Source organism: Coregonus lavaretus (assembly GCF_964263955.1).
Source record: "Coregonus lavaretus genome assembly, chromosome: 5".
Taxonomy (NCBI): domain Eukaryota; kingdom Metazoa; phylum Chordata; class Actinopteri; order Salmoniformes; family Salmonidae; genus Coregonus; species Coregonus lavaretus.
Window position 1 is genome coordinate 64,034,107 of NC_139992.1, and position 13,164 is coordinate 64,047,270.

Sequence of the window (13,164 nt, forward strand, 5' to 3'; positions counted from 1 at the left end):
ATGTTATACATGCCATTTAGCAGACACTTTTTCTCCAACGCAATTTACAGTCATGCATGAATACATTTTTTGTATGGTTGGCCCCAGCAGGAATAAATCACACAACCTTGAATTGCAAGTGCCATGCTCTACCAACTGAGCCAGAGAGGACCACAGAGCCACAGAGAACCACAACAAATATATTTGTCTAAGGCTGCTTCTTATCTCTGTCAAGACTAGACATAAGCATTACCATTCACTGTATAAAGTACCACAGAACAATATACCAATGGTTCAATTTTATCTAGTCCTTGATTTGCAGTCACATATTTCCAGAAATTGGCAATACAATGGCTCCAGGGTTTTAAAATCTAAAAGAAAGAAGAATTGGGTCAACAGTAATAAAATTATATTTTCTCTCCCTCTCCTCATCTGAGGCAGTTATATATAGAGAGCTCCTAGGTGTGGTGTGTGACTGAGCTCATTTGGATTAGCTTAATAATACCTCCCACTGGCTGGGAGTTAGAGTTAGTCAGCCACTGACTGGATCACTTCAACACAACAGTCAGAGAACACTGACCCTTAACCCCTGGGATAACACCTCCTCACACACAAAGTACTGACATACTCAACTCAGTGACGATCTGATTTATTTCAACAGTTTTACCAATATATCAATGGCTGAAATGAGCATGAAATTGAGAAACTTTCTGCCCATTTCGAAACATTTCAATTTCAAAACTTTTTGGGAGACTTTGTGTTGAACTGGTGGGTCCATTAGTGAAATCGCAAGGGACTCATATAAAAAAAATCATGTAAAATGTAATTTCTGGGGCCTCCCGAGTGGCACAGCAATCTAAGGCAGTGCATCACAGTGTTAGAGGCATCACTACAGACCCTGGTTAATTCCCTGGCTGTATCACAACCGGCCGTGATCAGGAGTCCCATAGGGCGGCGCACAATTGGCCCAGCGTCGTCCGGGTTAGGGGAGGGTTTGGCCGGAGGGCTTTACTTGGCTCATCACGCTCTAGTGACTCCTTGTGGCGGGCCGGGTGCCTGCAGGCTAACCTCGGTCGTCAGGTGAACGTGTTTCCTCCTATACATTGGTGAGGCTGGCTACCGGATTAAGCGGGCGGGTGTTAAGAAGCGTGGTTTGGTGGGTCATGTTTCAGAGGACGTATGACTCGACCTTCGCCTCCCGAGCCCGTTGGGGAGTTGCAGCGATGAGACAAGATCGAAAATTGGGGAGAAAAAGGGGGTAAAATACCAACAACAAAAAAGATTCTGGCAAACAGGAAATAGATAGAGATAATGTCACATAAATAAATTGTGCAATGATAAAAGAAATGCAGGTATATGAAGAGTATACCTAATATCTCTGTTTAGTACATTGATCACATTGTATACCTGTTCTTGTTTGCTGTACTTTCACGTTCACACAGTGTAAGCCCTGATCAGGGAAAACCATTCCCAACCACCTGCGCGTTATGTAAGACGAGGGATGCTGGATTCTACTTAGCACAGATAATGTGCAGATTACTCCAATGTAGACTGTATTTTAACAACACAGTACCGAGGTGACTCACCTAGAGGAATTTCCAACACAAATGTCTAAGCCCCAAAGGTCCAACCAGGTCAATGTACTGAATGTACCAATACACGTACAGTATAATTAATGGTCTGCTGCATATACTGGTAGTCCTATTACTGTATGGGGCTGACACAATAATTTTGTCAGCATAAGCTATGAACCCCATAGAGAACTGAAAATATACATTACTCAATCTAAAGGTGCACATTTTTGTACTTGTATGTTGTTGTTTTTTCGTTTTTTTTTTTAAATAGGTGACTCCGGGATGCTGACCTTCTAGGCAGAGTTGCAAAGAAAAAGCCATATCTCAGACTGGCCAATAGAAATACAATATTAAGATGGGCAGTCTGAGATATGGCTTTTTCTTTGCAACTCTGCCTAGGTCAGCATCCCGGAGTCGCCTCTTCACTGTTGACGTTGAGACTGGTGTTTTGCGGGTACTATTTAATGAAGCTGCCAGTTGAGGACCTGTGAGGCGTCTGCTTCTCAAACTAGACACTCTAATGTATTTGTCTTCTTGCTCAGTTGTGCACCGGGGCCTCCCACTCCTCTTTCTATTCTGGTTAGAGCCAGTTTGCGCTGTTCTGTGAATTGAGTAGTACACAGCGTTGTATGAGATCTTCAGTTTCTTGGCAATTTATTGCATGGAATAGCCTTCATTTCTCAGAACAAGAATAGACTGACGAGTTTCAGAAGAAAGTTATTTGTTTCTGACCATTTGGTGCCTGTAATCGAACCCACAATTGCTGATGCTCCAGATACTCAACTAGTCTCAAGGCCAGTTTTATTGCTTCTTTAATCAGCACAACAGTTTTCAGCTGTGCTAACATAATTGCAAAAGGGTTTTCTAATGATCAATTAGCCTTTTAAAATGATAAACTTGGATTAGCAAACACAACGTGCCATTGGAACACAGGACTGATGGTTGCTGATAATGGGCCTCTGTACGCCTATGTAGATATTCCATTAAAAATCAGCCGTTTCCAGCTACAATAGCCATTTACAACATTAACAATGTCTACACTGTATTTCTGATCAATTTGATGTTATTTTAATGGACAAACAAATTGCTTTTCTTTCGAAAACAAGGTCATTTCTAAGTGACCCCAAACTTTTGAACGGTAGTGTACAGTGGGGAAAAAAAGTATTTAGTCAGCCACCAATTGTGCAAGTTCTCCCACTTAAAAAGATGAGAGAGGCCTGTAATTTTCATCATAGGTACACGTCAACTATGACAGACAAAATTAGGAAAAAAAATCCAGAAAATCACATTGTAGGATTTTTAATGAATTTATTAGCAAATTATGGTGGAAAATAAGTATTTGGTCAATAACAAAAGTTTCTCAATACTTTGTTATATACCCTTTGTTGGCAATGACACAGGTCAAACGTTTTCTGTAAGTCTTCACAAGGTTTTCACACACTGTTGCTGGTATTTTGGCCCATTCCTCCATGCAGATCTCCTCTAGAGCAGTGATGTTTTGGGGCTGTCGCTGGGCAACACAGACTTTCAACTCCCTCCAAAGATTTTCTATGGGGTTGAGATCTGGAGACTGGCTAGGCCACTCCAGGACCTTGAAATGCTTCTTACGAAGCCACTCGTTCGTTGCCCGGGCGGTGTGTTTGGGATCATTGTCATGCTGAAAGACCCAGCCACGTTTCATCTTCAATGCCCTTTCTGATGGAAGGAGGTTTTCACTCAAAATCTCACGATACATGGCCCCATTCATTCTTTCCTTTACACGGATCAGTCGTCCTGGTCCCTTTGCAGAAAAACAGCCCCAAAGCATGATGTTTCCACCCCCATGCTTCACGGTAGGTATGGTGTTCTTTGGATGCAACTCAGCATTCTTTGTCCTCCAAACACGACGAATTGAGTTTTTACCAAAAAGTTATATTTTGGTTACATCTGACCATATGACATTCTCCCAATCCTCTTCTGGATCATCCAAATGCACTCTAGCTAACTTCAGACGGGCCTGGACATGTACTGGCTTAAGCAGGGGGACACGTCTGGCACTGCAGGATTTGAGTCCCTGGCGGCGTAGTGTGTTACTGATGGTAGGCTTTGTTACTTTGGTCCCAGCTCTCTGCAGGTCATTCACTAGGTCCCCCCGTGTGGTTCTGGGATTTTTGCTCACCGTTCTTGTGATCATTTTGACCCCACGGGGTGAGATCTTGCGTGGAGCCCCAGATCGAGGGAGATTATCAGTGGTCTTGTATGTCTTCCATTTCCTAATAATTGCTCCCACAGTTGATTTCTTCAAACCAAGCTATTGCAGATTCAGTCTTCCCAGCCTGGTGCAGGTCTACAATTTTGTTTCTGGTGTCCTTTGACAGCTCTTTGGTCTTGGCCATAGTGGAGTTTGGAGTGTGACTGTTTGAGGTTGTGGACAGGTGTCTTTTATACTGATAACAAGTTCAAACAGGTGCCATTAATACAGGTAACGAGTGGAGGACAGAGGAGCCTCTTAAAGAAGAAGTTACAGGTCTGTGAGAGCCAGAAATATTGCTTGTTTGTAGGTGACCAAATACTTATTTTCCACCATAATTTGCAAATAAATTCATTAAAAATCCTACAATGTGATTTTCTGGATGTTTTTTCCTCAATTTGTCTGTCATAGTTGACGTGTACCTATGATGAAAATTACAGGCCTCTCTCATCTTTTTAAGTGGGAGAACTTTCACAATTGGTGGCTGACTAAATACTTTTTTTCCCCACTGTATGTTTCAATTCTATTTATCATAATATATGTTTGTAAACTTACTATTAAAAAGTACTATAATGATTGAGCGTCCATTTAGCTGTACCATCATATTTGCACTACTAAACCTCCAATTGTTCTTCACTATGCCACCCACTAAATCCTCCCCCCATCCCAACTTGGGTTGTCGTCCCAGTGACTGGAAGACCACCCCCACCTGGATCCTAGGGCCTTTGAACGATTGGGACACATCCTTTAAAAAGAGCACACAGTGCCACCACAGAACAGAAGCAGATTAACTGCCAAAAGCATTTCCAATGCCCTCACCTCAATTGTATTGTATACAGTAATTTAAAAATATATATATTATTTGGTATAGCTATAAACAGTTTATATCAGTATACATATCTTGATTGTGCTCTTCTTTTCATCTTTTGAAAGTGCATGTCATTGCTATAGGGACACTTTCTTTAAGTAGTCTATAGTGTGAGAACAAGAATAGAGAGAAACCGAGATCATGCCTTGGCCTCTGTTGGCCTGGCATTGTGCAGACAGAGGGAGAGGAGGCAGGGGATTTGAAATGCGTCTGGTGTCTCGAGTGCTGCCTGCCTGCCATCAATAGAGGAAAGGGTTCCTGGTGGCTCTATTGATATGCAGGTCACACACACACACACTGCTGTGTTCTTATCAGCCTCCTCACAATATGCAACCATGCAGGAGGCATTCTCGATCTATGACATCAAATTAGCTCCACAGACAACGAGTGAATAGTTGTTTCTCTGGATCTTAAACCACTTGCCTGACAGCAATGTCTAAATGTAGGTTTAGGTTACATACGAGCTTATGAGAAGTAATCCTTTACCAGATACAGGCAATCTGACATGGAAGGCATGTAGACCCATACCATCAATATACTGTAGTTACTCCACAATACTAACCTAAATGACAGAAGGAAAAGAAGGGAGCCTGTACATAATAAAAATATTCAAAAACATGCATCCTGTTTGCAAAAAGACACTAAAGTAATACTGCCAAATAATGTGGCAAAGCAATTACCTTTTTGTCCTATAATATTATAATATGCCATTTAGCAGACGCTTTTATCCAAAGCGACTTACAGTCATGCGTGCATACATTTTTGTGTATGGGTGGTCCTGGGGATCGAACCCACTACCTTGGCGTTACAAGTGCCGTGCTCTACCAGCTGAGCTACAGAGGACCACGAGTGTTATGTTTGGGGCATATCCAATACAACACATTACTGAATACCACTTTCCATTTTTTCAAGCATAATAGTGGCTGAATCATGTTATGGGTATGCTTGTAATCGTTAAGGACTGGGTCGTTTTTCAGGATAAAAAAAATGGAATGAAGCTAAGCACAGGCAAAATCCTAGAGGAAAATCTGGTTCAGTCTGCTTTCTACCAGACACTGGGAGATGAATTCAGCTTTCAGCAGGACAATAACCTAAAACACAAGGCCAAATCTACACTGGAGTTGATTACCAAGAAGACAGTGAATGTTCCTGAGTGGCTGAGTAACAGTTTTGATTTAAATCTGCTTGAAAATTATGGCAAGACCTGAAAATGGTTGTTTAGCAATGACCAACAACCAATTTGACAGAGCTTGAAGAAATTTGAAAAGAATAATGGGCAAATGTTACGTAATCCAGGTGTGGAAAGCGCTTAGAGACTTACCCAGAAAGACTCACAGCTGCCAAAGGTGATTCTAACATGTATTGACTCAGGGGTTTGAATATTTATTGAATCAAGACATATTAGTGTTTATTTATTCATGTTTTGTTTTGCAAATGTTCGAATTTTTCTTCCACTTTGACATTACAGAGTGTTTTGTGTAGATTGTTGACAAAAAACGACAATTAAATCCATTGTAATCCTACTTTGTAACAAAACAAAATGTGGAAAAAGTCAAGTGGTGTGAATGCTTTCTGAAGGCACTGTAAGTGTGTCCAATGACCTGATCCACAGCAATGAAGGTGAAAACAAATGTTGAAATAGGCCTACTTCCTTTTTTATCTAGATTTAAAGTAAGACAAAACATTTCTCCCTCAGAACAAAATAGCACATGGAACAGTGGGTCATGTTTTTAAATGTAGATCAGTCCAATTGCTCATAATGTTATGCAAACAGTATGACGTAGCGCCGCTGTGTGGCTGAAAATAATGTAGGCCTAATAATACGTCACCATAAGATCATCAACCAAGCTGAGAGCGAAATGTGTTGTGCACTTGGAAAAATCATCTGCATACATTCTGTGATAATTCTACAAAAATAAAATGCATGTAAAATAACATTCTAAGTTCACAAAATGTCACTAATCAAATCTACAATAGGTCTAATAGCATGCATGCCTAAGCCTCAACAAATGACAGACAACCACTGTACAAATGACACTCGATTTATTCAATAACATGTTCATTTTATAGGCTACAATAGGCTAACAACAAGAGAACGAATAAGATGTAATGGAATAGGTACATGTGAAGAGTTTCATTCCAAAACGTTATATAGACCTACCCATTTTCAGAAATGTTGGTAAATTCGCTTTTATTGTTTACACAAATTATGAAAGAGATTATTGGGTTTTTTCACTATCTAATCATGGCATGGGGTTGTTCAATGAGAGACATGTATTTGTTTAAAATCTATCACTTGATAGTTTCATTTTAGAGAGACATAATTATGTTTTCTTGCAAAATGCTAAATATCTGCCTCACTCTCAGAGAAAAATAGGTAGTACTGCTAGGTTTTTCACAGTCAAATGTAACAAGTAACTACATTTTTTATAAAGAAATGTACAAGTGATACATTTGGGACATCAATATATATTTTTTAAATCTACTTTTTTTATACAGTAGTATGAGATCTGTATGTAAAACAATTAGCCTACATTTGACATTTTACAGGATATGAACATTCCATTCGAGCAAAAAGATGGATATATAGCATTTTGTTAAAACAATTTTTAAAAATCACACACAACAAAATCTGAGAACAGTAATATTTTACACAGAAATTAAGGTACCCATAAGCAATCATTTCTGATGAAAAAACACAAATGTGAAAAATTGGTGGATATAGCTTTTTGGAAATGTGTGGAAAAATATATCTTGACAATCTAAAGACCATATGCCCGATTTGAAATTAGTTTACAATCAGATGTCATATGACATGTCTAATCAACACACAATTTCATGCATGATATCAAATGGCATTTGCAGCCTACAATTTCAAAGACAGAATATCTAAGAGGTTTTAAGTGTTAATCGAACAATCTATTTATTTATTTTCGTGCATAAAAATGTCGAATCTGTGTGTAAAATGTCAAAATAGACTACAAGGAAAACGTATAAAAACTAAAAGGCAAACCCTTTTGTAGTCGTAACTAAAGGAGACACCTGCACTGCATTGTAAACTGTCTGTGTAGGCTACATCTACATGTAGGCTTAACATAACAAAGGCTATTTAAAGTGACGATATATCTTTATCTCCATAATATTTTTAGAGTCGCAGTAATATCCCTACTTTGAAAAGAACACTGCAAGCTTATTTGAGATCAAATCAGTATGTATATGCCTAATTAATAGCCACCTGATGGCGCTAGAAGCCAGACAATCTCTTGCAGACACCAGGGGTGCGTTCAGCAGGACGCAAAGTTTTGGAACGTTCAGGTAGAAAGAACATGCATCTCTGACATGTAGAATAAGGAATTACGTCGGCTCTATTTGTAGTATTTCTATCTGCAACGTTCGAGAACGTTTTCGTACTGAACACAACAGTCATGTCTTATCAACGAGAGAAAAATAGGCAAGAAAATGGTTCTTAATCTAGATTTTGTTTGAAATAGGCTACATATAAAAAATAAAATAAACAACAACAAAAAAACAAGCATGTCATTCAATTTGAAACTTTCCACAAATGTTTAATGATTTGCCCATAGGCCCATTCACTTAGGATTTTAAAAAATGTTGGTCCACAAGACAACATTTCAAGAGGGAAAATCATAATTCATAGGCCTAATTTTAAAAGGCGCGCCTTCAGCTATCATTGTGAATTATGATTAGGCCTTTTTAAACTACATTATTAGTAGATTTAATAGGAGTCAATTGTAGTGGTTATTGATATTATTCAGGTTGTTGATGTTGTTGACACAGCTGATGTGCGAGGCAGACACAGAACCAAACGGTCCCGGGGGTTGGAGGTTGTGACTGTGGTAGAGAGTCGGTGTCGACCCCGGCCAATACGAGAATCCAGACGAACCGACGCCTGGACCAACCAGGTTTAGCTTTGAAATCCCTGAAAAGGGAATGGGGGCAAAATTACTCTGGAATTTATAAAGAGCTTGCTCGGTTGTCGAAGGTTGACAAACCTGAGCCAACCCGTGAAAGTCGAACTTGTAAGCATATCGCTTCCCATGGACCTTTGTCATTATGTTTTTGTCGTAGTAGTAGCGCAATGCGCGGCTGAGTTTGTCGTAGTTCATGTTGGGCTTGCTTTTGCGCTCGCCCCATCGCCGGGCCACCTCATCTGGTTCAATTAGCTTGAATTCTCCATTCGTCCCTTCCCAGGCGATGCAAGACATGTTGGCGCTGTCTGACAGGAGTTCGAGGAGAAACTGCCATAGCTGAATCTGTCCACTGCCTTTTCAAAATAACACATAATAATATACATTTGTGACGGGGACAATACGGGAAAATAAGCATTAATTATTTGATAGAATATTTGAAAAATGTATTTAACTTCATTTCCAAAATAAATGGCCAATTACGCATAGAATAAACATGTCGATAACCTATCAGTAGTTGGACAACAATTTGGTTAAATTTCATCAATGTCTATATGTCTTGCAATTACAAAAGCACGAAAGAAAAATATTTGTCTAAAAAGGATGCCTAGTTCACAAACAACACAATGACGTATTTATTGTGCACTCAGAAAAAAGGGTTCATTGGGAGTTCCATGTAGAACGTGTTATCATTTTCTTTCAGCTGATTAATTATCTCTAATCAAATCAATGGCAGTGATTCTATGGACTGAAGATTATAAAAAAATGTAAAAGGTAAAGCTTATATTCATTAATAAAAATGCTCGGAATGCCTATAATACTTACTGGGTTGGGATGCATAAAATAAATACAAATTTAAACATTTTCTTACCTTTTTGCACTCCTGTGTTTATGGGACTCCAGGATGCACCTTTGCTTTCTTTCAACAGATTTTCTGTTGGATCTGCAATAGACCGGTCATTAACACAAATAAATATGTTATTAAACCAATATTATTTGAAAATATAGCATATATTCATGTAAAATAAGTATTCATTGCAAAATTATATGTTAAAATACAATAACAATTTGAAATATTTCTCTTCAGATTGAAAATATGATCAAAAGCATTTAAAAACTATGGTTGTAGCTTATAATCTAGTCTCTAACTAATGCTCTGTTTTGTAATATTTGTGGTTTCTTCCTCCAAGCTTTACGGCTGAAGCCAGGAAACGCGTTCAGGAAAGAGGATATCCGATTTCCGACAAAAGAGGATACGTGCTACAGATTGAAAAGGCAGAGCAGTCGATAGCTAGAAGCAGAATCACTATCCAAGGAATAAAGACGATTTCCCTCATCTGAATAGCCTATAAAGCAATAATATTTCAAATATCACGTACAAAAGCACGAACCTGAGAGATACATGTTAAACATAAGGTTTCCTCCGCAGTTCTGTCTCATTGTAGCTGTTGTTCAAGAAAGGGTTGGATTTCATTCGGGCAAAGATTTTTATTAAACTTTATCTCATAACTGTGATCTGGAATAAATGTGGGACAGATTGAAGTTTCCAGGCAACTGTCACAAACCCCATCTCTGAGACAATATTCAGACAGCAATTTCCTCTGGTGCATTGCTTTAATTAAAAGAGCAATTTGCCTCTGTCATCTCTCCCCGGTCTCCACAATAAAAAGATCCGAGAGAAATTCGGCCTTATCAATCCACCATCAGAGTTTAATAAAGTTTCCGCGTTAAGATCAGAGTTTCTATGGAGAATTGAAGTGTTTGACATGGAAAACCAGTTCAGATCCCCTCTCTTTTCCGCCTCTTTACCTCTTTGCAAACACAGAGACCTATTTCATTTTGGAAAATAATATTGACCTTAAAAACACGCCTCAATGCACCTGGGAAAACAAGAACATTGTATCACCAACCTTCTGTTTATGGGTATAAGGCTATATACAATCGGAGTGTAATGAGGCTAAATCTAAAACAATATCTTAAATTATGTTTAACGATGTAAAGCCAGGAGAGAACAATTCTCTATTAATCAAAAGCAATCCTGCGACGACAAACGTCCAAGCTACCTCACAAGGCCCCATCCATGATCCACAAAAGGCCATTAGCCTAATAATAGCATAATAATAACAACAATTGACCGAATAATAATAATAATAATAATAATAATAATAATAATAATAACTACAATAGGCCTAATAATAATAATAATAACTACAATAGGCCTAATAACAATAATAATCTAAGGAATCATAATCATACTCAGAACCATACCCATTATTATGATCATAATAGGCCTAATAATACAGAGGCTCAGTATAATAATAATAATAATAATAATAATATTAATAATGCATTTTCTTTATTCAGATTTTCCTTGAAATACAATAACTGCCTCCATATAAAAGTAGCCTAGTCCTAGCCTAAGGAATATGAAGAAAATACATTGTGGGCAGATAACATTAATGAGATGAGCTGTGAAAATATTCAGTGAGTAAGTGCAATAAAAAGGGAATAACAGTCACAGTATTTAAGGCAAACACTTTATTAGTTGTCATATGCCATCGACACGCAAAATGTACAGCAAATTGTAGATTTTGTAGACATTCTAAAACGTTTTCTGCTACTTTTACCAATTTAATAATAGGTATTTCTAATCACAACACATGTCAATAATTAAATACACATAATAAACATAACATAAACATAAACATAACATTTCATGTAAATCACCATGCATTGATGCAAATGAAATATTTGCAAGAAAATGTGTTATGTGTGCGCGTGTATCAAGTCATAGTTGCCCAGTGCAAAGATAACAGGAGCAAACGATATGAGACCTGAGAGTATGTATGTGACTGCTAAGCAAGGCTATTATATGACTCATGGAGTAGGCAATTATATTCCACGTCCCCACCACGCCTCTCCCTCCACCGGTTCCGCTGCTGCTGCTGCACTCAGAAGAGTTGTGTCTGGCGTCCCAGACTTGCTTTAGCTGCCTGAGTCTTTAAACAGGTCGCAGGCAACTTAAAACAAGCCTCGAATGCTAGATCATTTTCGAAAGGTTTGAATTAAATATTATTGGCCCATTCTGGTGTACTCCAAGTTATAGTTTCAGTTTTGATGTCCTTGTTGTATTTATAGTTTCACCTTAAATATTTGTCCATTCAAACAAATGATAGGCTATAAAACACTTCAGGTCGAATCATAATTTGACACCTGTGCGCATAAATCATAATGTCGGTGGTGGTAGTTATGCACGAATCTCAAATTAGGATTCCACCCTTCAATAACACTTTACATAAGGCCTATTGACTGTAAAGCAATCCCACATGAAGGCATATATAATTGTATATATCTGATTACAAAATGAGACCATGCTATGTGCGCACAGGAAATCGATTGTGAGAAGCCAAGAAAAGTGCAGTGCCTCCTGCATTTAAAATAATTCCCAACTCGTTCACAGGCAAAGAGAATACTAGGCTACCTAAAAACTATTTATATCTTCTCTTACTCATCGTTGCACTTACCAGTTTTACGGGATTGAAAACACAAGCAACAGTGGCCTAACCTATTCCCCTCACCATCCGAAACGACTGCCAAGGTCCTCTGCACTGTGCGGCCGTTTTAATCAGTCAGCACAGAAATGTGTATTTGGGAAAGGTGTGTATGGTTGAACATTTATTAAAAGATCCTGGACTGGGTGTGGGCCTGTGTCTTTTACCGGTCTGCGGTTCATGAATGTCCTAGACCTGAACTGTGAGACGACTCAGCAAACAAACATTCAAAGCAGGATGTAGCAAGTATGACTTAAAACGTAATCCGGTTCAAGAAAACATGCATATATGATCCACAACTTGGCAAATGTATTAGCAGTATTATGCAATGGCAGTCTTAACGATAGCCTGACGATATATAGTGGGGCTATCCCCCAATTTATATAGTTTATTTGGTGTTAAATGAGTTTGACATGGCCGCAGTAACATAGGTCATCACCTTGGACAACTCACATTGTCTGGCTGCACGTTGGTCGACTTGGGCCAGGTTTGGAGAGTAGCCTACTTAATTTCATATTAAGAGCCTTCTGCCTTCATTTATTGATATGATGGTTGTTGAGTGAAACATACACTACATGGCCAAAAGTATGTGGACACCCGCTAGTCGAACATCTCATTCCAAAATCATGGGCATTAATATGGAGATGGTCCCCCCTTTGCTGCTATAACAGCCTCCACTCTTCTGGGAAGGCTTTCCACTAGATGTTGGAACATTGCTGCAGGGACTTGCTTCCATTCAGCCACAAGAGCATTAGTGAGGTCGGGCACTGATGTTGGGCAATTAGGCCTGGCTCGCAGTCGGCGTTCCAATTCATCCCAAAGGTGTTCGATGGGTTTGAGGTCAGGGCTCTGTGCAGGCCAGTCACGTTCTTCCACACCAATCTTGACAAACCATTTCTGTATAGACCTCGCTTTGTGCACGGGGGAATTGTCATGCTGAAACAGGAAAGGACAGTCCCCAAACTGTTACCACAAAGTTGGAAGTACAGAATCGTCTAGAATGTAATTGTATGCTGTAGCGTTAAGATTTCCC

General features: G+C 38.9%; 1 protein-coding gene across 2 annotated transcripts; it reads right to left on the bottom strand.

Annotated features, from left to right (window-relative positions):
* Positions 1-6,678: 6,678 nt before the first annotated feature.
* On the bottom strand, positions 6,679-12,169 carry LOC311129116 (protein FEV). Of its 2 annotated transcripts, none has more exons than XM_084161400.1 (3): positions 12,105-12,169; positions 9,452-9,523; positions 6,679-8,936 (listed from the first exon to the last, which is right to left on the bottom strand). In XM_084161400.1, the coding sequence occupies exon 3, from the start codon at positions 8,875-8,877 to the stop codon at positions 8,398-8,400; it is 480 nt and encodes a 159-aa protein (XP_084017526.1). In that variant the 5' UTR covers positions 8,878-8,936; positions 9,452-9,523; positions 12,105-12,169; the 3' UTR covers positions 6,679-8,397. The 2 variants fall into 2 exon arrangements, with proteins under 2 accessions (XP_084017526.1, XP_084017527.1); XM_084161401.1 differs by lacking the exon at positions 12,105-12,169 and adding an exon at positions 9,972-10,035 and having other exon boundaries at positions 6,685-8,936.
* Positions 12,170-13,164: the final 995 nt, after the last annotated feature.

Excerpts from the sequence above, each read along its gene's own strand:
- LOC311129116 (XM_084161401.1), bottom strand. The coding sequence starts at position 10,020 with ATGAGACAGAACTGCGGAGGAAACCTTATGTTTAACATGTATCTCTCA. Across the intron at positions 9,524-9,971 it reads GTTTAACATGTATCTCTCAG|ATCCAACAGAAAATCTGTTG; the intron begins GTTCGTGCTTTT and ends GGTCTATTGCAG. Across the intron at positions 8,937-9,451 it reads AAACACAGGAGTGCAAAAAG|GCAGTGGACAGATTCAGCTA; the intron begins GTAAGAAAATGT and ends TATTTTGAAAAG.